This window comes from Musca domestica, unplaced genomic scaffold (genome assembly GCF_030504385.1).
Source record: "Musca domestica strain aabys unplaced genomic scaffold, Musca_domestica.polishedcontigs.V.1.1 6, whole genome shotgun sequence".
NCBI classification, from domain to species: domain Eukaryota; kingdom Metazoa; phylum Arthropoda; class Insecta; order Diptera; family Muscidae; genus Musca; species Musca domestica.
In genome coordinates this window covers 1,211,862-1,239,485 of record NW_026712363.1, presented here as the reverse complement: position 1 = coordinate 1,239,485, position 27,624 = coordinate 1,211,862, and the positions used below count along the sequence as shown (strand labels likewise).

General features: G+C 33.2%; 1 protein-coding gene across 6 annotated transcripts in view; it reads left to right on the top strand.

The window, feature by feature from the left end:
* The window catches only part of LOC101900172 (fat-like cadherin-related tumor suppressor homolog), a 466,944-nt gene that overhangs the window by 101,962 nt on the left and 337,358 nt on the right, over positions 1-27,624 (top strand). For all 6 annotated transcript variants that reach the window (XM_059129200.1, XM_059129194.1, XM_059129199.1 and 3 more), the window contains 2 exons: positions 26,141-27,149; positions 27,206-27,388. In XM_059129200.1, coding sequence (XP_058985183.1) covers positions 26,141-27,149; positions 27,206-27,388 — 1,192 coding nt within the window. The remainder of the gene's footprint in view (positions 1-26,140; positions 27,150-27,205; positions 27,389-27,624) is intronic.

The following is a 27,624-nucleotide window of genomic DNA, read 5'->3' as shown; positions in this document are numbered from 1 at the left end:
TTTTTGAAATTTTATACATATAGATTTAAAGAAGTCGGTGTGGCCAGTTCCTCTGACCCCAAACAGATACCTAGGGTTGGAGGGGGAGTCAAGAGTACGTCATATACTTGTTATGGAACAGATATATTCAATATTTTGGCAAATATTAGGATTTTAGTTCAATCGAAAAAATTGGCGTGGTCACTTTTTTTTTGCATAAAAGCCTAAATCGGGGTAGGACGAACATTTAAAAAAATATCTAAATCGGTCCAACCATTCTAAAATGATTCAATTACCAACGAACAACAATTGATTCATATATATATATAGGTTAAAAAGTAGGCGTGGTCAGCTCCTCAGCCACCAAATGAATACATAGGGTTGGATGGAAAGTCAATAGTATCTCGTGGAATAATTTCAAAGCGGTATCTTCATTATTTTGGCGAATATAAGGATTTTAGATAAATCGAAATAGTGGGCGTAAATGTAGGCGTGGTCAATATTTTTTTCTTTAAAAACCTAACTCGGAGTATGACGAACCTTTGTACAAAAAATTATGCAGATCGGTCCGGCCGTTCTCAACTGATTCCATTACCAACAATTGATTTTTATATATATAGAAGAAGAAGAAGAAGAAGAAGATATATTATAGATATAGAAGATGAATAATTTTACATCATCAGCGTACATGAATAATTTAGAATACTCAATTGAGTTTTTTAGTTCATTAACAAACAATAAAAATAGAACTGGCCCAAGATGACTTCCTTGTGGAACACCAGATCGAACATCGATAGATTTAGAATGACCACTTGCAAGCAAAACTATCTGTTACCTATCGCGCAAACAGGATGAAATCCATAAAGCAAAGTGTCTATCAAATCCTATACGTTCAAGTTTGAACAAAAGTAACTCATGATTGACTTTATCAAACGCTTTGTTGAAATCGGTATAAATTGTATCAGTTTGTTTTGTTGTGAACAAACCCTTTAATTACCTCTGATGAAAATTGAATAAGATTTGTAATGGTAAGCGCCCAGAGCCCATGTTGAAATGGACTTGGGATTGATTTGACTTTATGGGAGATTACATCGATAATTAATTTTTCAAACAACTTTGGATTTGCACTCAACTTTGAAATTCCTCTATAATTTGAAACATCAACTAAGCTGCCAGATTTATATAGAGGCACCAAATACTATTTTTTCCAATCAGAAGGGAAATGACTAAATTTAAGTAAATAATTGTACAAGAGTGTTAAAGGGACTTGCAAAGTATTTGAGCAGAATTTTAATATTATACTAAGAATGCCATCCGTGCCCGGATATTTTACTGCTTTAAAATGACGTAGACCTTTTGAATTTTTTTGTAACTGAAAATATGGTATAGTTACTTCAGTAATTGCTGGTCATTTATATGGATTGGAAAAATTTTGCGAAAGTTGTCATAAGAATAGACAGACTCGACAAATTTAGCAAAACATTCAGCAATTTCAGTATCGGAAACACACTTATTATTATCAACTTTTAATACACAAGGTTAAGAAGATGTTTTTCTTTTTAAATTTACAAAATCGTAAAAGGACTTTGGATTACATTTAAAATTATTTTTAACTGTATTTAGATAATCTTTGTACGATCTACGAGCTTCTATAGTATACCTGGATCTAGCAATTGAATAATAAACATAGTCTATGTAAGTCCCAGATTTTTCATATTTTCGAAAAAGTTTATTTATCTATTCTTCTTTGTCTGTCTATCTTCTACACTGTTAATTTGATGAAGGCCTAAATCGCAAATGGAAAAATGGGCGCAAAATTGGGCGTGGTCACTTTTTCTTTGCATAAAAACATAAATCGGGGTAGGACGAACATTTAAAAAAATATATCCAAATAGTTCCAACCGGTCTCAACTGATTCAATTACCAACGAACAACTATTGGCTTATATATAGATTAAAAAGTAGGCGTAGTCTATTCCTCAGCTCCCAAATAAATACTTAGGAATGGACGGAAAGTCTATAGTATGCCGTGTAATAATTTTAAAACCGATATCTTCATTATTTGGCAAATATAAGGATTTTAGATAAATCGAAATAGTGGGCGTAAAAGTAGGCGTGGTCAATAGTTTTTTCTTTAAAAACCTAACTCGGGGTATGACGAACATTTGTACAAAAAATTATGCAAATCCGTTCAGCCGTTCTCAACTGATTCAATTACCAACGAACAACAATTGATTTTTTATATATATAGATTACTAGCTGGCCCGGTCCGCGTTGCCGGCCCGTAGTTTTAGTGTTTAATGCAAATTTTGTATAGCATAATATTTCACAAATCTGGCTCATAAAGGTGAACAAATTTTAACATAAATATTGATCCGACTAAATAGAAATAAATGCCTATGGAAGGAGGGCAAATTAATTTCTGAATAGTCAAAGTTAATTACGCTTTTACACCCATTATCATAGCACCTCAGATTGCGCTTTAGAGTCCCCAAGAAGTCTATGTCCTTGTTCATAGTAAAATTCAATGACGAATCAACAATGCCCGTGTTGTTGTCCGCCAAAAGGTAAAAATCACTATAGATCGGAGCCCTGGGGACTATATGGGGACTTTACCGAAATATTTTTATATATATTTTCTGTAAGATGGTTCCCTACTCACAAAGTATCCTAAATACAGCAAAATCGATTGGAAAATGTGGTCAAGACCCTCGAAAAAGAAAAGCCAAGATACCAAATAAAGGCCAAATCAGTTGAAAAACGTGGCCAAGACCACGGCCATAGCTGAAATCAGGGATACATTATACATATACATATAAGGGTTATACCAAAACGTAGCCCAACCAATATTCTCTTGGGGATTACAAATTCAATAAAATACAAAATTTTCTTTTCTGACCACACATTAGATGTGAAAGTGGACTTGGGGATACTCCAATGTGGGGACTTAACTTACATAAATTCCGAGGTGACAAATATCTGTATAATGGTTCCCTACCCCAGGTTAACATAAATACAATTTTTAGCCAAATCAATTGATGAATGTGGTCAAGACCAAAATGGGTCCTACTCTGAAAATTTAAAATTTTATGCGAAGAGGTTCTCTGCCCCCTTAGAAACAAAGATGCCAAATAAGGGCCAAAATATGGAAAAAAGTGGCCAAGACCCCAAAAATAGCTTAAATCATACGATGGTTATATAAATACGAAATCGGGTTGTTCCCCTTTCCGTGAGTTATGATCGATATCATGTCCTGCAAAAATTTAAGGTATCTTGAATGTTTGGAAAGAATTTCAGAAAAGGAAATAAGAAAAGGATTTCTATCCTTCCAGAAATTCTTTCCAAACATTCAAGATACCTTCAATTTTTGCAGGACATGATATAGATCATAACTTCAAAAGATTGCAGTTTCCTGCACGCTTGGCATTTGCTACATATATATATATATATATATATATATATATATATATATATATATGTATATATATATGTTAACTTACTATGTTACTTTCAAGCGATGTTGTAGTATACTTGGAAATTTTCAGGAAAATATGTGCAGCGGTTTTCAAATCCATAACTTGCAAACTAACAAACATACATTTCCCTCGTTTCGTTTAGTTATAATAATACCACTAAACATTCGTCCTTTTGCATGTTTTTGTTATAATTTCTACCCAATGAACTGTTATTTGAGATTTAAAATTGTCTGTATTGTGAAATCTATACTGGCAATAACTGTTTGCTGCTGGTTTCCCGTTATACAATTTAAAAGTATGTTGAGATTTTAAATGTTTTCATGCTTTCAGAAGTATTTTTTAATATGCAAAATTTCTCGATATTTTCGGTTGTTTTATAAGAATCTTCAATTCTAAAAGGCATTCTGAAACAATTCTACATAAAATTCCATATCAAAATGGAACAGTTCCTCAATTTTTTTCAGTTACGCTATTTTTTAGAGTTTTTCCTCAAAATTTATTGAAAATGTTTCCAATGTAATTACAAATAACCAAACGAAAATGTGAGTCAAATCGGCTCAGCAGTTCTCAACGGACGTGTTACTATACTTTTTGAAATTTTATACATATAGATTTAAAGAAGTCGGTGTGGCCAGTTCCTCTGACCCCAAACAGATACCTAGGGTTGGAGGGGGAGTCAAGAGTACGTCATATACTTGTTATGGAACAGATATATTCAATATTTTGGCAAATATTAGGATTTTAGTTCAATCGAAAAAATTGGCGTGGTCACTTTTTTTTGCATAAAAGCCTAAATCGGGGTAGGACGAACATTTAAAAAAATATCTAAATCGGTCCAACCATTCTAAAATGATTCAATTACCAACGAACAACAATTGATTCATATATATATATAGGTTAAAAAGTAGGCGTGGTCAGCTCCTCAGCCACCAAATGAATACATAGGGTTGGATGGAAAGTCAATAGTATCTCGTGGAATAATTTCAAAGCGGTATCTTCATTATTTTGGCGAATATAAGGATTTTAGATAAATCGAAATAGTGGGCGTAAATGTAGGCGTGGTCAATATTTTTTTCTTTAAAAACCTAACTCGGAGTATGACGAACCTTTGTACAAAAAATTATGCAGATCGGTCCGGCCGTTCTCAACTGATTCCATTACCAACAATTGATTTTTATATATATAGAAGAAGAAGAAGAAGAAGAAGATATATTATAGATATAGAAGATGAATAATTTTACATCATCAGCGTACATGAATAATTTAGAATACTCAATTGAGTTTTTTAGTTCATTAACAAACAATAAAAATAGAACTGGCCCAAGATGACTTCCTTGTGGAACACCAGATCGAACATCGATAGATTTAGAATGACCACTTGCAAGCAAAACTATCTGTTACCTATCGCGCAAACAGGATGAAATCCATAAAGCAAAGTGTCTATCAAATCCTATACGTTCAAGTTTGAACAAAAGTAACTCATGATTGACTTTATCAAACGCTTTGTTGAAATCGGTATAAATTGTATCAGTTTGTTTTGTTGTGAACAAACCCTTTAATTACCTCTGATGAAAATTGAATAAGATTTGTAATGGTAAGCGCCCAGAGCCCATGTTGAAATGGACTTGGGATTGATTTGACTTTATGGGAGATTACATCGATAATTAATTTTTCAAACAACTTTGGATTTGCACTCAACTTTGAAATTCCTCTATAATTTGAAACATCAACTAAGCTGCCAGATTTATATAGAGGCACCAAATACTATTTTTTCCAATCAGAAGGGAAATGACTAAATTTAAGTAAATAATTGTACAAGAGTGTTAAAGGGACTTGCAAAGTATTTGAGCAGAATTTTAATATTATACTAAGAATGCCATCCGTGCCCGGATATTTTACTGCTTTAAAATGACGTAGACCTTTTGAATTTTTTTGTAACTGAAAATATGGTATAGTTACTTCAGTAATTGCTGGTCATTTATATGGATTGGAAAAATTTTGCGAAAGTTGTCATAAGAATAGACAGACTCGACAAATTTAGCAAAACATTCAGCAATTTCAGTATCGGAAACACACTTATTATTATCAACTTTTAATACACAAGGTTAAGAAGATGTTTTTCTTTTTAAATTTACAAAATCGTAAAAGGACTTTGGATTACATTTAAAATTATTTTTAACTGTATTTAGATAATCTTTGTACGATCTACGAGCTTCTATAGTATACCTGGATCTAGCAATTGAATAATAAACATAGTATATGTAAGTCCCAGATTTTTCATATTTTCGAAAAAGTTTATTTATCTATTCTTCTTTGTCTGTCTATCTTCTACACTGTTAATTTGATGAAGGCCTAAATCGCAAACGATTCACAACATCAAATGAAAAATGGTTAGAGTTCCCAGATGGGGTTAAAGGCGTCAACGATTCTAAATCTGTCAATGAGAGCCACTTTATAAATGGAAAGTTGAAATCACCAAGAACCAAAATATAATCAATAACATCCATTTTCTGAACTATTGATGATATTGCTGAAATATGGCGATAATATGAGGTAGCATCTGATGATGGAGGTATATAAGAGCATGAGACAAGAAATTTACATTTGCCCAAATCGACAATTTTGCTGATAAATTCAATATCATTACAATCATTTAGTTCAACTATATTTGTAGGATTTGATGCATCAACAGCAATAAGAACTCCCCCACCTTGTTTATTTATACGATCTTTGGGATACATTTGGTATTTTGGACATAAAATTTCGTTATTCAATGTAGATAGATTTAACCAAGTATCGGAAAATTATAAAATATTGTATTCAAAGGCAAAGCTATCAATTTATAAGCGAGATAATTTAGATTTTATCTCCCTTATATTCTGATAGTAAATTGATAAATTATTATTTAGTTTTTTGAAGCAGGAATTGATAAGTGAGGTATATGAGCTAAATTTTCTGATTTTTTCACAAATTCTTTTACAAATGTCCTAGCAGGCCAAAATTCATTCGTAATTACCGTATCGAAATGATTTTGAGGTAAAGCAACTTTAAAAGAAGATCTACTTTCTGAGAATGACGAATGTAGTTTGTAACATCTCAGGAAGTAATCTCCTTCGATTTTCGACTTTACATAAGAACTTATGTCCTCAGCTGATGTATCTGGTGCTAATCTCGATACAAAAACCATTTTCAGGCCGGAACCATAGATAATGGTTTATCATTAACTTGTAGAGATTTTGAAACTGAGTTGGAAGAAGCCACCTTAGGTGCGTTGATGGGGGTTGCCTTAGATTCTTTTTTCCGACGAGAGGGAAAATGTACTCGCTACATTCAAAGGAGTTGACGAATCCTTTAAAGTTTTCTTACTCCTAATAGTGGGGGTAGAAATACCCCCTGAACTTTTAGGATTAACAAACCTTTCAGTAACCTCCGTTATAGCAACCGTGTTTGGCGGGTCTCCTTCGGTCACAGCGGTTGCATATGAGTTCGCTCTACCATTTCCTAAGTTCGTAGAAGCCGGATGAGGAACTAATGTACAATCTGAAGCGTCTTGTACGCCAGAAACATCCACATTAGTTGAACACTTCTTAGCAGTCCTTTAACGCTTTGAACCAGGTACGAATGGTGAGGTAACTAATTCATCTAAATTAGAAAAATTTTCGAAAATTCCATTAAATCGGGACATTCGGAAGTAAACATTCCAAATATCCCCATTAATTTCTCGAATTTCCGCAGATATTTCTTTCGAAATATTATAAAACTCTACGCTAATATTACGGCATTTAATACAACACCACCTTAATCTAAATTGAGGGCATCAGCAATATTTACCTCAATTCCAGCACAATGAGCATGTGACCGGTTAAGGCAAAGCCAACACTCAATTGTTCCAACAGAATCAGTAGGATTCCTACAATTTTCGTACGAACAATACATAATTAAAACAGAAAATATCATTTAATGTTAAAAGTGGATATAATTTGATGTTAAAATTGGAGAAACAAAATTATGTACTCAAATGACACAATTTACTGTAGCGGGGAAATTATAACGAGAGGAACAGAAATAGATTAATAAATAAGTATTTGGCAAACTCTGTTTTGTAATAAGACCGAATGTAGGAAAAAGGAAATACAAAAATTTACAATAACAACAATTAGAAAGGTTAAAAAAAGTAGAAGACAATTCAAACTTGAACAATTGAAACAAGAATAATTCCAATTACACTAATATGCATAAAACACACCACACCAAATCACTAACAAGTACGCTCGTAAAAAATATACTTATTTATGATTTTATACTAATTTTGTCACACAATTTAAAGACTTGAAAATACACTTTTATTATTTTTCAATAAAGAGCACCAAAAAAATTGGCGATATTTCATACATAAAATTGGCATCTAGCTTTCAACGCCAGGACCTATATCGTGCTTCAGCTGGAAGATGCGAACACATTTAAACAAAAATGACCGACAAAGCGTTATAGTGCTCATTTCAAAACGTTGACCTACTTCATTCACATGACTATAATCCATCCAATGAGAACTCAAAATGCAAAATACATTGGGACTGCAATCAGTGAAATACCGAATATAAAGGCCGCAAAATAGTAGAGCGAATTGGACATTTAGTAAGAATAGGATTTCTATCCTTCCAGAAAACCTTCCTAACTTTTTTTTATTATTTTGTTTTTATCCTTATTTTGTATCTTGGAAAACCTCTTCGCATAACATTTTAAATTTTCGGAATGGGACCCATCTTGGTCTTGACCATATTCATCAATTGATTTGGCTAAAAAATTGTATTTAGGCTACCCTGGAATAGAGATCCATCTTACAGATAATTGTCCACATATGCATTTATTTAAGTACAGTCCCGACATGAGCGTACCTCAAGTCCACTTTCCCAACTAATGTTTGGTCTATTGAATTCGTAACCCCCAAGAGAGTATTAGTTGGGAACGAAGATTTGGGATGCATGATTTATTTCTATATGAAATAAACTCCGAAAAGTCAAACTGGGACTCATTCAGTCGGAAATTGTGACAGAAACATGAAAAAATTACGAATATTAGGAAGATACGGGACCGAACATTTGTTTAATCGTCATTGAATTATACTATGATGAAAAATATGGACTTTATGATATTCGGTATTTTGATGGTTTTAGCCACATTTCTCCACCAATTTATCTAAAAATTGTTATTTGTAGTTCATTATGGGTTCTAACTCCAGTGGGGGAACATTATATATATGTATCTATGTTTTCGTATATGCCCCATATAACGGTACATACCGATATTCGCTGTTTCGATGAAAAAAGGGTATTTATTGTTTGTAATGGGTTCCAGCTTCGGTGACAGAACATTGGGGCTATACGAACCCCATATAAGGGTACCTCTCGATATTCGTTATTTTGATTGATTAAAGCCACATTTTTTAATAGATTTGTGTGAAATTTGGTATTTTTACTTCATAAAGGGTTCTACAACCGGTGTCAAAACATTGTTCATATTGGTCAACGAAATTATATCAAGTTTGTTATTTAAGACTTACAATAGATTACAATCTATGTAATAAAATTATTAATAGGCTCCCGTTTTGGTATGGCTTCCATATAACGGCTCCAGCTGTTTTTTGGAGTGTATTAGAAGTTAGGCCCGGCCGAATTTAATGTCTTTTGACTTGTTTAGAGTTTAATTTTTAAAATTACCATTGGAAAATTGTGTGAAAGAAAGTATTATTTTAAATCAAAAAAAAAAAAAAAAAAAAAAAAAAAAAAAAAAAAATTGTATACTTAATATGGTAAGTGTACCAGTAGTCGGCACTTTTAGGCTTTTCAATATTTCAATCTTTCGACATTCTGAATGAAATCTTTCAATTGCAGAAAAATAAAGTTGTTCAGATTCCAAATTTTGTTTAGTTTTCGAAATAATAAACAACAATTGAATTTGTTTTTATTAAATGGGCAAAATTAGCAATTTTACTAAAATAGTAGTTTTTTGCCGGTAGTCGGCACCATTTTCCAATGCTCGGCATGTCTATTTGCCAGTAGTCGGCTGTAGCATGCATGGGTTAAAACGATTACAATTTTCCTGTAGATAATTTCAGATGAATCATATGGCCTGGCACGCATAGTTCACCAGCCTTATTGCTCGTCGTTGGGGTGGGATCTTGCCTAAATTCATCAAGAAATCATGCCAACTACCAGTCTATTTAATTATAATGCGTGCATAAATGATATAAAGAAGTACAAGAAGGAAAGAGATATATGAAGAAGGATATCTATAGTCCAAAGCAAAATATCGAAAAGAGGAGTCTATTTCCTTCATAATTTGATAATGCCATGCTTAGCTGTAGATGCATGGTTAGCCCTCCCATCCTGTTTGCCATGAAAATCCAAAAAACAAAAATAAATTGTTTAACACATATGGCAAACCCATATTTGTTTACCCTATGTTACTTTTCTGACCCCTGTTTCAAATTAAACATAGAACATTCGTTTAGCACATGGTTAACAATACCAAAAATTTATTGAAAATAAAATTCATTATAACTACTCAAAAAGAAACAATTCAGATAAATATTGAAAATCCTAAATTTATAAAGATTTTAAAATTCAATATTTTTGAAACTATCATATTTATCACCGATATCAAATACTTGACCAATTACTAATAATTTCCACAAAAAAATCAGAAAAAACTAAAAATAGCTAAATAATTACGTATCAAATTATACTAAATGTATATCTATAAAATTATATTATTGAAAAACATAAGTTAAAATTTTTAAATTTTTCAAAAAAAATAGAATTTCAAAATTCAGAAACAAAATTCGGGCTTGAACGTTAGATGTTACATTGAAAAAAAAGAATCTTTAATCAGTTCTGTATATGTTTGTGTGTTTCTGTTTCCTTCATGTGAACAGCTGTTAAGTACATTGACCTTTTACAGCCATCATCAACACAAGCACAAATTATTGCAATCGGAGATTTTTTTATATTTTCATTTCAAGTTAAATTATTTAAAGATCATTCCCCAAAAATAAATTCATATGTAAAGCAAATGGGTTTCAATAAATATACAATGTTGGATTTGTTATTGAAAGCAAAACAAAATAAAATTAATTTAAAATAAGAAAGAAAATCATTAGCAAAGAATACATTAAAGCAGTGCTTTTCAAACTATGTTCTCTCAACAACATAGTTAACAGCGCCAATTGTTCGCAACAGCGAGCTGCCTGTTAACCCAATACTTAACATTAACACATCCAACACTTGTACATTTTTTTGCATAGCGAGTAAAATTCAAACAACCATCAACATCCGTATCCTTTAGAAATATTTTAATTGCAAAACAAGTAATTTTAAAGCCATTTAAAAAGTTTTATGATCATTTTATAATATCAGCAAAATATTTGCAAATTTAAAAATATCAATGCAAATATTTTGTGGAACGTGAGAGCAATAACGGTTCACCCGCTTACTCTCTGTACAATAGATCGATTGGTTGGTTGATGGTGGTTTGATGGAAGTTAAAGAGAGTTAACTTACTTTGAATATGTCGGAGCTCCCACGTTGAAAGGCCTTCCAGAATGGGTTGGTTGATATTTACAACAGCAAACTTCAGCAAATTAACCAATTTAACAGTCGTTGGATCTGTTCTCTCTTCTCAAACAAAACACTTATCATATGAACTTTTAACAGAGAATGATCTTCACTTTGATCTGTACTTTTCTTATTTTGTTCTCTGGCCTTCAATTTGGTTAACCACACAAACACTCACTTTCGTTTCAATGCCGAATGTTTCTGATTTTTTTTACATTTTTTCTTTCTTTTTTTTTAGAAAACTAATGCAACCAATAAAAAATATATGGGTATTAAAAATAATTTTGATAGGATAAACTACCAATATAGCGTAATATTTAAACTTTTGGTTTTTTTTTCTTCACTTGGTATACCCGCACTCAAATATTAATGATTATAAGATTTCCAAAAAAACTACCGATCGCTTTAAAGCCTACGAAACCACTAAACACTGAAAGTTGTTGAAGAAGTTTGGCAGACATAACAGCTTGTGGACGGCATCGGTGTATCAAGGCAGGGAAATGAGGGGGAATCCTTAAACCAAAGAGGAATAACAAAATTAAAACTATGGCAAAAGAGAGACATCTCCTATAGAGGATCTTACCAAGTGAAAACAACGACATGGAGCATATATGGTACTGCTGCCAAGTAAAAAAAACAGGAACTCCAAAGAATCCAATAAAAAGATGTATCTGGGCCACCAGTTAAGTTTCAGTATTGCAAGTTTTTTTTAGAGTTCCTTGCTCCGGCAAGAATTTATTCCAACAATCGTGGAAACAGGCAAAAGAAAATTATTTCACCAACAATTACAACCACGCTTGAAAACTGGCTGGCTGTTTTACAAACAATTAGGAAAACTTCAAAGTTTTTTTTTTTTTTTTGATTAAAAATTTTTGGTTATGACTTGCAAAAATGCAAAAAAATAAACTTTTCTTTTCAAACTTTCAAATAACTTTGCAGGTGAACAGCTTCGAGGTTAAGATAAAATGATCAAAATGTCTCCTCAGTTACCCCCTTTTGTATCCTCGGCTAAAACCAATCAAAAACGGCTGAATAACCAATACTATCTTAAATTTCCAAAAACAATTATGGCGACTTTTCTAGCACAAAGACATGGTAAAAGCACTCAGTTGAGGTGTTGTGCATGTACAAATGTATGAAATAAGAACATACCAAAAAAAAAAGGTTAAAGAAAGTTTCACCACTATCATCAAAAAAAATTATAGCATTTCCCCTTATGGCATATTATAGCATTCAGAAGTGAAGGTGAACTTCAATCTGCTATAATTTGTTGAAATTAAATTTTATGTTTCAAAATGAATTTAATTACCATTAAGAAAATAAAAAAAATTAAAAAGACAAAAAAAAAAATAATAATAATGTCGGGGCTGGGATTTGAACCTGGTTCTCCCGGTCCATAGGCAGAAGCTCTTCCACTGAGCTATAACACATCTCGAAGTCGGTTCAGCTAAGTAAGATCAACATGCGATCGCGAACAGCATTATAGATTTAATGGAATGCATTAAGGGAAAAATGGCATTACATCAATGTAATGAACCAATAGAAACGTAACAAAGCAAACAAACAAAACAAAAAAAAACTATAGACTAGAATCTCACAACAACGAGATCAAACGGTTGAAGAGGCGATCATGTGGATCGAAAAGTACGATCTAGTAATTATGTGTAGTGATATGTAACTAAATGTTAATTAACATTGCGTTACACTGCAATGCTTCACCAGAGCTGTCCAATCCCTAGTTGTGAGGGTGCCAAAGAAAACATTAATATTTTTCAACTGAAAATCTATATGCGCCACTACAAATACCCCCCGCTAAAATCAGACTTGTGGGATTAAAATGGACAACAAGGATGATCCCGCATGTAGATTTTCACTACTGTCTCAAATCTTTCGCATGATATGTACCAAGTAATTTACCTTGAAGGTCCTCCAGTTCATAATAGCTATTACCAAGCTTCCGACGAACTCTGCTTTTAATAAATGTTGGCGCTAGTTTCGCATTATACCCTTTCTCAAAATTACTTTGACTGAAGTTTCGCCTATATATCTCTTGGCCAACCTCATAGGAGACTTGTCGTGATCTTAGATTATAATGTTTTTCATTACGTTGTTGTTGTTTTTGCATTACCCTTACCGCTTTTGACCTAACGATGTCGAATGTGTCTGATCTATTGAAATTGATTGATCTATCTTCTAAAAGGTTCAAGTTCCTCAATATTTGGTAAGTGGAACCGTTTGTGACCATATGTTGGCCAAACGCCATAAAGTAAGGAGAAGTTCCTATTGCACTATGGACAGTTGAACGTAAAGCGCAAGCTATGTGACTTAGCTTTTCGTCCCAATCTTTTTGGTCTGGTTTTACATAAGCCTTGATTGCTGAAATGACCGATCTGTTAACTCTTTCAGATGCATTCGCCTGTGGCGAGTGCACTGCAGTATAAATATGTCTAATTTTGTAGGAATTCAAGAGATCGTTAAACTTTTTTGCTTTAAATTGTGTCCCATTATCTGAGATGACACATTCTGGTACCCCGAAAATGTGGAATAACTCTTCTTCCATGTATTTGATTACAACATCAGCCGTGAATTTTTTTACTGGTCGGAGAAATGAAAATTTAGAAAAATGATCTAAAACTATAAAAATCCCTATATTTCCTGACCTGGACCTCGGGTAGGGTCCAATAAAGTCCACATACAGACGCTGGAAAAATCTCTGTGTTATACCTGTATCGCCAATAGGTGGTCTCATGATAACGTTTGGATGTTTGGTACTTTTACATACTTCACACGAGTTAATGTAATTTTTAACATCGCAAACTAGATTTGGCCAGTAATAATATCTACGAAGTCTTTCTAATGTTTTGTTAATACCACTGTGAGAAGACAATGGATCATCGTGATGTTTTTGAAGAAGTTCTGGTACCATTGCTTTAGGGATCCATAACTTCCATGACATATCGTCAGTAACCTGTTCTCCTACAGAATGCTCTGTTCTTCTATAGAGATAACCATCTATAATCTTTAAATCTGGAGTCGAATCTAAATTTCTCTCAACCTTCTTCAAAAGATCCTTGTATTCGTCCGAAGAAAAATGACTGGACGCTAAATCCACGAATACTCCACGTTCATTATCAATGCCAGATAAACAGCAGATCCCCGACAAATCATCCGTGTTGGTACGCGAGAGCGCATCAGGAACTATGTTTTGAGACCCCTTTCTATGCTCTATTTTGAACCTGTATCCCTGAAGTTTTAAAGCCCACCTTGCCAGCCGTGAACTTAAGTCGGTTTGGGACATGAGCCATTTAAGAGAAGCGTGGTCTGTTATCACCGTAAACTCATGTCCCTCGACATAAGCCCTAAATTTTTTAATGCATAGCATTGCTGCCAAGCACTCTTGTTCGGTGACACTATAGTTGCGTTGGGCTTGGTTTAGTTTCTTCGACATAAATGCGATTGGAAACTCATCACCCTCCGCATTCTTTTGCACCAAAACTCCTCCTATTCCTGTTTTGCTTGCATCACAGTGTATGAAGAACGGCTGTGAGAAGTCAGGACTGTGCAAAACAGGGGCTGTGCAAAGAATGGACTTTAATTTTTCAAAGGATAACTGGGCTTCATTGGTCCAAATAAACCTTCTATTAGTTTTTAACAAGTCGGTTAAGGGACTCGAAATCGCAGCATAGTTCCTAATGAACTTTCGGTACCAACCTGACATTCCCAGAAATCGACGCACCTGTTTGACAGATCTGGGCTTAGGAAATTCCATGATAGCCGAAATTTTGTCAGGATCCGTTCGAATGGTGCCATTACCGATTACATGACCCAAATACCGAACTTCGCTCATACAAAATTTACTTTTTCCCACGTTAATCGTTAACCCTGCCTGTCGAAGGCACTTAGCCAATTCCCTGAGCACTTCGATATGCCTCTCAAAGTTAGGAGATACCACCAGAAGATCGTCCAGGTAGACCAACACTTCAGTTCTGAGAGACGCTGGTACTACTCTATCCATCAACCTACACATCGTTTGAGGGGCGTTGCATAAGCCGAATGGCATAACCTTAAAATGGTAGAGTGGTCTCCCAGGAACCGTGAAGGCAGTCTTACCTTTCGACGAATCATCAAGAGGTATCTGCCAAAAAGCGTCTTTAAGGTCAATGCTCGATATGTACTCTGCCTTAGGCAGACGGCTCAAAATTCCTTCGATGTGAGGAAGCGGATAAGCGTCCCCTTCTGTTACGGAATTAAGTTTTCTGCTATCTAAGCATAGGCGATTCTTCCCTGGTTTCCTATGTAGAACAATGGGAGAAGACCACGCACTGGATGATTCTTCTATAACCCCCATAGCTAGCATTCTATCAAGCTCTTCATAGATTAATTTCTCAATTGCCGGAGAGACAGGGAAATGCCTTTGTTTGATTGGTGTTGCGTCACCTGTATTTATTGTGTGGCATATTAGGTTGGTTTTTCCCAGGCCCTCTTTCGCAAATGATGGAAATATATCTATGACGCTTTGTAGTTGAAATTTTTGTTCTAATGTCAGATTTTTCTGATCTAAGAGATTATCGATGTTAAAGGACATTCCAAGGCTCGAAACATTATTTATTAAGGACAATGGAAGAAGATTGTATAACCTCCAAAAATCTATACCCAATATTAAATTCTGAGATAAGCTAGGAACAATATAAATCGTCATAGGCAGACTTTTCTCTCTAAAAACTATTTCGGTTGTGAAAACTCCAACTATGTTTTGAGGCTTACCATCAGCCGTATTAACCTTGGTATTTAATTTTTTGTATGGTGTTTGAGAGGACAGAAAGTCGATAGCAGCTTGAGAACCCAAACAGGTCACAGAAGCTCCAGTATCTAACAACCCCATCATACTCTTGCCTAATAGACGAACCTCAGCATATGGTCTAACATCTCCTGGCCGCTCTAATATAGAGATATTAAAATTCTTCCTGAATAATTTAACATTTTTCCAAAAATTTCGCATTCTCGCATTAGACCGAGTAATTTTAGGTTCTTCACTGAAGATACGTTCTCTGATTTTATTATAATTACTTAACCTGACATGAAAAGGAATAATCGGTCTAGGACCTATCTGAGAAGAAGAAGAACTCCGAGATAAAATTGTAACATGATTTGGGTCTTGGTTTGACACACTCAAAGGTTCTTTGTGTATCACTTCCTGAAATGATTGATTTTTAATGGTATCTGGACAAAAAGTGGAATAAAGAATATTTTTCACATCGTCTGCGAGGACTGCTGACATGTTGTCGGTTTGTGTGCACTTTTCAGTGCAGGAATACGCAAGTTTTTTGAATTGTTGCATTTTCTACAGTTGGGCTTATATACTTGTGGCGTACCACAACCATAACAAAATATTGTTCGATCAGCTAAGCACTCCTGGTATCTGTGGCCAGATTTTCTACAGTTCCAACATACCAATGAAACTTCAGATAATTCTTCGAATTCCAGCAACTCTGGATCTGTACCATCATTGTAATCCAATTCAGTAACTCTGCTTGCAAACTTATTTTGTCTATTGCCACCAAAACCTTGTTTTCGACTGATATCTTGCATGAAAAATTCCCGTCTACGACAAATTTCCCGAAGCTGACCAACAGAATTTATGGACATATTCAAAATCTCGTGCTGTATATCTGGTTGCAAATTACGGCGCAAGATTTCTACCAGGGTTTTATCATCTAACGGTTTATCTAACCTATCGACTAAATCAATAACCGAATCATAAAAGGTGTCAAATGGTTCGTTTGGCTTTTGCTTTCTATCTCTAATCAATTCTCTAAAGTCGATATCTGTTCTAGAATCTCGGTATTGCTGGCGTAAAGCTTTACAAAGATCTCTCCAAATGACAACTGGTACCGTGCGATGAAACCTCCAATACCAGTCACTTGCCTTTCCTTCAAACAACGAACTGGCACTACGACATAAAATATCAAAATCGCCGTTGAGCGTCTGCTTTGTAAGGGCTTCAACACGATAAATAAAGTTATCGACGGGTAAACTAGTAGAACTGCCATTAAACTTGATTTTCCAGTTAGTGATAATCTGGCTAACTTTATCAGGTCTTGAGGACAAATCACGACTAGAGGTAGGAAAGCTTAAACGAGACCTATTCAAATTTACCTCGTTATTAGCTTGGCCAAATCCACCATTGATAACATTGTTAACATTGTTGGAAGGCAATCCCAAAAGTTGCTCCAAGGTTCTCTGTTCAACCTCACAAACATTTTGTATGCCTTGATTATTCCTAATCTCCACAGGAGAGGAAGCATTATAAATTTGAGGGACAGAGTTGATATTTAAACGAGCCAGACTCGCTTCAACACTTTTTTCTACTAAAGAAGAAATCTGACTTGAAATACTTTCAATTATTGTTGCCTGTTGACTACTCATGAGTGAAGCTACCATTTCTCTGACGGCATCTAAATTTAAATTTGCCTGAGAGGTTGATGTTCCCGCTGAAGGATTCGAGGTAGAAGCTATATCCTGTTGAGGAATTTCTTCTGTCCTGCTTGCATCAAAATTCCTGGCTTTAGATGATGATCTTGTTGTAATTGTGGAAGTTGATTTCTGAGAAGCTGAAGAATTGGACGATTTAATATCCTTAATAATTTTAACACCACAAACCGGGCAATCCGAATGAGTTTTTATGTAACTGTTAATGCATATCTTATGAAACGAATGTCTGCATATGGTTTCAGACAAAACTGAGGGACTCTGAATCGCAGAACTGCATATTTTACATATTAGACAATTATCCACTACGACTGGACCACCAGAAGCCATATCATCAGAACTCCTTTCAAGAGGCATTATTAACAAAAAATCTCAAAATCAAAAGGACAACAAGTGAATGGTAACAAATGAAGAAATATCCTAAATTTAATAATTAAATTATTAAGCAAAATGAAAAGTACTAAATAGGAAAATAATTATTTTTTTACAAGTTTAATTTGTTCAGGAGATCAGAAATTACATAGGGCAATGAATAAAAAAATAAATAATCAAAATTTGAGGAAATAGCAGAAAAGAGAAAGAGGCAAGAAAGATATAGAAATAGAAAGGACTATAGACTTTCATTTTCGATGGTTAAAAACATAATCTTTAACGTTTTTAAATTCCAAGTCGCAAAAATTGATAGAAGTAGAAGCTTCTTATAAGGCCTTAGAATTGAAGTCAGAATTAGACCAACCTCCAAAATCTGCATTCATTCAAACCTAATACCAGAAAGAACCTTCTACAAAGAATATAAAGAGAACAAGTCAACAGAACTTCTGGTTATAAACTTAAGCACAACTGCATATCAAATTTATAAATTCCAAAGAAAGTTTGTTAACAAGACGTATGAAAAATGAAGAAGGGAAATGAAAGGATTAAAAGAAGAAAGGACCTGAGTGATAAAACTATGATATAAACTATATCAAGTCGTTTTGTGTCTAAAAATCTAAAATATACTCATCACTCGGGCCCCACGTTGGGCGCCAAAATAACTGTAGCATGCATGGGTTAAAACGATTACAATTTTCCTGTAGATAATTTCAGATGAATCATATGGCCTGGCACGCATAGTTCACCAGCCTTATTGCTCGTCGTTGGGGTGGGATCTTGCCTAAATTCATCAAGAAATCATGCCAACTACCAGTCTATTTAATTATAATGCGTGCATAAATGATATAAAGAAGTACAAGAAGGAAAGAGATATATGAAGAAGGATATCTATAGTCCAAAGCAAAATATCGAAAAGAGGAGTCTATTTCCTTCATAATTTGATAATGCCATGCTTAGCTGTAGATGCATGGTTAGCCCTCCCATCCTGTTTGCCATGAAAATCCAAAAAACAAAAATAAATTGTTTAACACATATGGCAAACCCATATTTGTTTACCCTATGTTACTTTTCTGACCCCTGTTTCAAATTAAACATAGAACATTCGTTTAGCACATGGTTAACAATACCAAAAATTTATTGAAAATAAAATTCATTATAACTACTCAAAAAGAAACAATTCAGATAAATATTGAAAATCCTAAATTTATAAAGATTTTAAAATTCAATATTTTTGAAACTATCATATTTATCACCGATATCAAATACTTGACCAATTACTAATAATTTCCACAAAAAAATCAGAAAAAACTAAAAATAGCTAAATAATTACGTATCAAATTATACTAAATGTATATCTATAAAATTATATTATTGAAAAACATAAGTTAAAATTTTTAAATTTTTCAAAAAAAATAGAATTTCAAAATTCAGAAACAAAATTCGGGCTTGAACGTTAGATGTTACATTGAAAAAAAAGAATCTTTAATCAGTTCTGTATATGTTTGTGTGTTTCTGTTTCCTTCATGTGAACAGCTGTTAAGTACATTGACCTTTTACAGCCATCATCAACACAAGCACAAATTATTGCAATCGGAGATTTTTTTATATTTTCATTTCAAGTTAAATTATTTAAAGATCATTCCCCAAAAATAAATTCATATGTAAAGCAAATGGGTTTCAATAAATATACAATGTTGGATTTGTTATTGAAAGCAAAACAAAATAAAATTAATTTAAAATAAGAAAGAAAATCATTAGCAAAGAATACATTAAAGCAGTGCTTTTCAAACTATGTTCTCTCAACAACATAGTTAACAGCGCCAATTGTTCGCAACAGCGAGCTGCCTGTTAACCCAATACTTAACATTAACACATCCAACACTTGTACATTTTTTTGCATAGCGAGTAAAATTCAAACAACCATCAACATCCGTATCCTTTAGAAATATTTTAATTGCAAAACAAGTAATTTTAAAGCCATTTAAAAAGTTTTATGATCATTTTATAATATCAGCAAAATATTTGCAAATTTAAAAATATCAATGCAAATATTTTGTGGAACGTGAGAGCAATAACGGTTCACCCGCTTACTCTCTGTACAATAGATCGATTGGTTGGTTGATGGTGGTTTGATGGAAGTTAAAGAGAGTTAACTTACTTTGAATATGTCGGAGCTCCCACGTTGAAAGGCCTTCCAGAATGGGTTGGTTGATATTTACAACAGCAAACTTCAGCAAATTAACCAATTTAACAGTCGTTGGATCTGTTCTCTCTTCTCAAACAAAACACTTATCATATGAACTTTTAACAGAGAATGATCTTCACTTTGATCTGTACTTTTCTTATTTTGTTCTCTGGCCTTCAATTTGGTTAACCACACAAACACTCACTTTCGTTTCAATGCCGAATGTTTCTGATTTTTTTTACATTTTTTCTTTCTTTTTTTTTAGAAAACTAATGCAACCAATAAAAAATATATGGGTATTAAAAATAATTTTGATAGGATAAACTACCAATATAGCGTAATATTTAAACTTTTGGTTTTTTTTTCTTCACTTGGTATACCCGCACTCAAATATTAATGATTATAAGATTTCCAAAAAAACTACCGATCGCTTTAAAGCCTACGAAACCACTAAACACTGAAAGTTGTTGAAGAAGTTTGGCAGACATAACAGCTTGTGGACGGCATCGGTGTATCAAGGCAGGGAAATGAGGGGGAATCCTTAAACCAAAGAGGAATAACAAAATTAAAACTATGGCAAAAGAGAGACATCTCCTATAGAGGATCTTACCAAGTGAAAACAACGACATGGAGCATATATGGTACTGCTGCCAAGTAAAAAAAACAGGAACTCCAAAGAATCCAATAAAAAGATGTATCTGGGCCACCAGTTAAGTTTCAGTATTGCAAGTTTTTTTTAGAGTTCCTTGCTCCGGCAAGAATTTATTCCAACAATCGTGGAAACAGGCAAAAGAAAATTATTTCACCAACAATTACAACCACGCTTGAAAACTGGCTGGCTGTTTTACAAACAATTAGGAAAACTTCAAAGTTTTTTTTTTTTTTTTGATTAAAAATTTTTGGTTATGACTTGCAAAAATGCAAAAAAATAAACTTTTCTTTTCAAACTTTCAAATAACTTTGCAGGTGAACAGCTTCGAGGTTAAGATAAAATGATCAAAATGTCTCCTCAGTTACCCCCTTTTGTATCCTCGGCTAAAACCAATCAAAAACGGCTGAATAACCAATACTATCTTAAATTTCCAAAAACAATTATGGCGACTTTTCTAGCACAAAGACATGGTAAAAGCACTCAGTTGAGGTGTTGTGCATGTACAAATGTATGAAATAAGAACATACCAAAAAAAAAAGGTTAAAGAAAGTTTCACCACTATCATCAAAAAAAATTATAGCATTTCCCCTTATGGCATATTATAGCATTCAGAAGTGAAGGTGAACTTCAATCTGCTATAATTTGTTGAAATTAAATTTTATGTTTCAAAATGAATTTAATTACCATTAAGAAAATAAAAAAAATTAAAAAGACAAAAAAAAAAATAATAATAATGTCGGGGCTGGGATTTGAACCTGGTTCTCCCGGTCCATAGGCAGAAGCTCTTCCACTGAGCTATAACACATCTCGAAGTCGGTTCAGCTAAGTAAGATCAACATGCGATCGCGAACAGCATTATAGATTTAATGGAATGCATTAAGGGAAAAATGGCATTACATCAATGTAATGAACCAATAGAAACGTAACAAAGCAAACAAACAAAACAAAAAAAAACTATAGACTAGAATCTCACAACAACGAGATCAAACGGTTGAAGAGGCGATCATGTGGATCGAAAAGTACGATCTAGTAATTATGTGTAGTGATATGTAACTAAATGTTAATTAACATTGCGTTACACTGCAATGCTTCACCAGAGCTGTCCAATCCCTAGTTGTGAGGGTGCCAAAGAAAACATTAATATTTTTCAACTGAAAATCTATATGCGCCACTACACGGCATATGCTATTTCAGTAAAAAAAATATTATTATTTTGTATATTTTTTCATTTCAAATAGTATAAAACAATGCTGTATTACTAATTCACAGTTTAATTAACTATCTAATCATCCTAGATCAAATATAGGTAGAAAATTAAGAATAGTATGGTTACCTTCAGTAACGTATGGACTTTCAATTAAAATAAAAATGAGATTAAATAAAAAAGTATCTTTCTTATATTTGGAATTTGTGAATTGATATTTTTCCTTTAGATAACCAACTTTTTTTTAAATGCCACCGCTATCTAAAACGTCAAATAGCTGATTTAAAAAAACCTACTTAACTTAGAAAAGTTGGTCAAAAAGCACAAATAAAAGCAACCGCCGACTCAAAACTATTTTTTTATTTGAGTAGTTTTTGGATTATTTTTTAAATACTTTTCTCAAAATTTGGTGAAATAGGTCAAAAATGATATTTTTCTAGTAATCGGCACCCCTGCCGACTACTGGCAAATGTCTTTTTTTCTGTTCCTAATGTCGGCATTAAATAATATAAGAGAAAAATGCTTGATTATGTATGTTTTTAAGTTATAAAATTATCTTTAGACTGTTATTTACTATTATAAAATACTAGCTGGCCCGGTTCGTGTTGCCTGCCCGTAGTTTTTTTCTATTATGGATATTTGTCAAAGTATAATTATTCACAGATATGACTGATATAAGTGTTCACGTACTGGTCGATTAAAAGTGTTTTAAAATACTTGTACCCATATTTAATCTGTGGGCTTCAATATTTAAACCGCGGACTTGAAATGTGTGGATGTGCTATACAAATCCATTAAAAAGTTCATATCAATCTTATCCCCATATAAGGGATCAAATTAATTTTTAGTATGGTAAAAATCGTAGCAAAATTTTCCAGTCAAATGAGCAGTAATTTGGAATTTACTGTATTTTGTACACCTCATAATTGAAGGCTGAATGATTTAAAAATAGCCAAAGTTAATTACTTTTTTAAACCCATTAACACCTCAGATTGTGCATTAGAGTCCTCATAAGTTCCCCCTAACCATGTCGGTCTGTTTGTCCGCCAAAAGGTGGACTTGAGGGGGTACTATTACCTGGAGAAAATTATAAAATTTGTAAATATGTTGAAATTTTTGTGTAAGATTTTCACCCCAAATATACATTTTTAGCCAAATCCTTTGAAATATATGGGTATTATATGGGCACTACTCCGAAACATCGACCTACATTGAAAACTTTCTTCTACCACTTTTTATCCAATATGACAAATAGAGGCCAAATCAAAAATATAGCTATTTTAAACCCATTACCGTAAGATGGGAATTAATTTTATTTGCCATTTAAATTGTAAGTTGGAGACCCCATAAAGTCCATATTTTTCATCATAGTATAATTCAATGACGATTCAACAAATATTCGGTCCCGTGCTACTATCTTATATTTTTAATTTGTTCATGTTTTCACAATTTATTTCATATAGATGTACATTCCAAATCTACGTTCCCAACCAATATTCTCTAGCGGGTTACAAATTCAATAGAATACAACATTTTCTTTTCTGATCACACATTAGATGTGAAAGCGGACTTGGGGATACCCCAATGGGGGCTTTAGTTAAATAAATTCTTATGGGGCAATTATCTTTATGATAGTTCCCAACCCCAAGGTAGCATATATACAATTTTTTAGCCAAATCTATTGATGAATGTGGTCACGACCAACATGGGCCCTTCTCCAAAAAAATTCAAATTTTATGCGAAGAGGTTCTCTACTTCCTTAGAAACAAAAATGCCAAATAAGGGCCGAAAAATTAAGACCAAGACCCCAATAATAGCTAAATTAATACGATGGTTATATAAATATGAAATCGGGTTGTACCCTTATCCGTGAGTTATGAACGATATCATGACCTGCAAAAGCGATTTAAGGTATCTTGAATGTTTGGGAAGAATTTCTTTCTTACTTAGAGTCCCATTCGCTGTACTATTTTCCACCCTTTATATTTGGTATTTTACTGATTGTACTCCCAAAGTATTTTGCATTTTGAGCTCTCATTGGACGGATTATTGTCACATGAAAGAAGTAGGTCCATGCTTTGAAATGAGCCCCATTAGGCTTTTTCGGTCATTTTTGTTTGTTCAAATGTGTTCGCATCTTCCAGCTGAACCACGATGTCGGCCCTGGAGTTGAAAGGTAGATGTTAGTTAACATCGTATTTCGCACTTATTTAATTTCTTTGATGAAAAAATGTATATAGTGAAAAATTATTCTTTATTTTGTTCACAAAAAATCCACTGAATTCAATATGATAATACAAATTGAAAAAAATTGACAAAAGAAGATAACAAATTGAATCTTCAACCTGTTCGCTGATGTTTTACAGCAAATGTTTAAAGATCCTTACAAAGTTTGCCAATAGAATGTACTATTATTTTAAAATTCGATTTCATTGATTTTTTTTTTCGATTTTTCCCCGATTTGAGAATTTTTGAAATGAAATCTCTTTTTTCGTGATTTTCAGCGATTTTGAAAAAGTAATTATCTTTTAACTTTGGTGTGACCGCGTTAAATAATTTCGATATCATCTATTCTGTTTTGCCACCACATAATTCGTTACTACACTTCCATGTAACCTGACATCAATTTCAGTTCTCAAGAAATTAAGTCAATTAAATAAATTGGTATTAATATACGAATTCAAAAATAAAATATAAAAAACACTACAAATGTACGTTAGAAAAAAGTATGTCAAAATGGAAAAAAAATCATGCAAAATAAAACATTACTATTGTACATTTCAAAAGTCAAAATGAAAATGTTAATATATCACATTCTTACGCGATTTTTTTGAATATTATCCTTTTTGGACAGGAGACAATTCCGAATTTGTATGTATCGTTAAAATCAGTCTATCGGTTCTTAAGTTATAAGCGTAGTAACTAACACAATATTTAAATCGATTATTAAGTTGACGCCACCGCTATTTTTTTCTTTACAAACAAGCGCTATCGCACGCATTGGACGGCACTCACTGACGAAAACCGTTATTCCCTCGTAATAAATGATCAGAGCTCTGTTTTTTGCAGAAAGAGAGCAGAGAACACTGTTGACGTTTCTTTGCAATTATTTCATTATTTGGTCAATTCCATTTTTAGTTATTTAAGTTTAAATTTTAAAACTGCCGACTACTGGGACATGCCGAACTTAGGCGCACTTACCCTATACGCCATAGGCATACATTTTAGTTAATAAAAATCCTTGTTTATTTCTAAAAAATAGTTTTAATAATATACAAAGGGATCTCTATATTTTGTAATACATTTCGCATTGGATATAATTTTTTCACGTTTTGGCTATGTTTTACATTTAATTTTGCAAATTTTGGCACTTTGTGTTTTTAAGAACTTATTATTCCGGTACTTATAGACAAATATTGTGTAGTATATTTCTTCTTTTGATACCGTCTACCTAAAACGAAATTGTATGCTACTTTCAGCCGTCAACTCTTAAAAACGTCTGAGGAACAAATGACCAAAAAGATTAATGAAGATTGATGCAAATATGATTAAATAGTAAAATTTAATGAAGAGTATTTTTGTCTTTGACGTCATCCTTATAAAAATATGATTTTTGGAGATTTTTGCACAAATTCACCCGAAGTACGGCTTTAACCCTTTAGTAAAATTAGGTAAGATTTAGACTCTTGCCGTCTTTGGATCTATAGTGGAATTTGACAAATAACTTTTTATAATATTTTACTTGAAGTTTTTAACCATATTTAAAAAAAAGACAAAAAGACGCCTTTGTTGACTCGACAAAATATTCCACGTAAATTTATCTGCAATATTGCTGAATACATTATATACCTAAAATGAACGGATTCGAGGAATTTTTCTTATTGTGCGTTTTAGTAGTTATGTCTTAAGAATATTCATATTGACTTGGAGTTTTTAACCATACTTTAAAAACGGTCCAAAAAGACGTCTTTGTTTACTCGCCAAAATTTTCCTCGTATTTTTATCAGCAATATTGCCTAATACATTATATACCTAAAATGAACAGATTCCCAGGATTCTTGTTGTCCGTTTTAATAGTTATGTATTAACACTAAGATATTATACAGTAATTCATTTTTTGAATATATAATTATCGTTCTATTGTTATATATATATTTTTTTTTTTTTTAAGGAGGAAATGAAAACCATGCATTTTTTATTGGTCATGATAACGGAAATGTGCTTCTTTCCAAATCGCTTGATTGGGAAACAAAAAATTTTTACAATTTAACTATAACAGTCAGCGATGGATCCAACATTGTAAATACGCAATTATTTATTAAAGTCGTCGATACGAACGACAACCGACCTCAATTTACAAAAGATGTATACCACGTAAACATATCTGAAGGCATAAAAGAGGAAACTATAGTTTTGCAACTACATGCATTTGACAAAGACGAAGATAAAAAAATATTCTATACTCTGCATGGATCAAAAGACCCATCATCCCTGGAGTTCTTTCGTATAGATTCGGTAACAGGAAATGTTGTTGTGAGTCAAAAGCTGGATTATGAAAAAAATAAACGTCATGAATTGATAGTAATTGCAAAGGATCAAGGAACGCCAGCGAAACGAAACTATGCCAAAATAATAGTTGATATTTATGATCATAATGATCATAGTCCAGAATTTACAAGTAAAATGTTGCAAAGTAAAATTCCGGAAAGCGCTGCAGTAGGCTCAAAAGTGATACAAGTAAGCGCTACGGATAGGGACAGTGGTAAAAATGGAGAAATTTTTTATTCAATTATTAGCGGAAATGTTGGGAATATATTCGAAATAGATAAAATTGTTGGTACTGTCTATATATCTCAAGCACTGGACATAATGCATATGCAAGAGTACATGCTTCAAGTGAAGGCCACTGACTACGGAAATCCCCCTTTGTCATCGCAGATACCCGTTCATATTATTGTCGTAATGTCAGAAAACGACCCTCCACGATTTACACTTGCGACATCTGTAATAGAAATGCTCGAAAATCTCCAGATTGGATCATTCATAACACATATAGAAGCAAGGTCATCGTCCTCGGTGTTTTATAACATTGTCGAGGGCAACGATGGGGGATATTTCTATATAAATCCTTCAACCGGCGTTGTATTGGTCAATTCTAAAATTGATTACGAGCAGATAAAGTATACTTAATAAATTTGCAGTCATTGTAATGATTTGAACACTTTGTTAATTACAGGCAATTTAACTTAACTATTAAAGGAACAAACATGGCATCCGTATCATCATACCATAACATAATAATACATGTATTGGATGTAAACGACAACCCTCCTTATTTTACACAGATAGAATATTTTGGACAGATATCAGAAGCCTCTGAGCCTGGATCTTATGTTAATAGCAATAATTCCATCAACAGGTAAGTAATTTAAAAATTATATGCGTTGTTGTATTATTGGTACGTCAGAGCAAATTGCTAAGCTTAAGTGCGAACTTTGATGAAGTCAATCTGCAAGAATTTCTTCAGACTGCAAATAAAGTCATTACATGCTCTTCTTATCAACCTACTCCTCGGCAGAGTAAATTTCGTGTCAATGGGTCTTTTAAATTTCTTTTCTTTGACATTTTACGTTGGTTGAAATTGTTGGGTTCAAG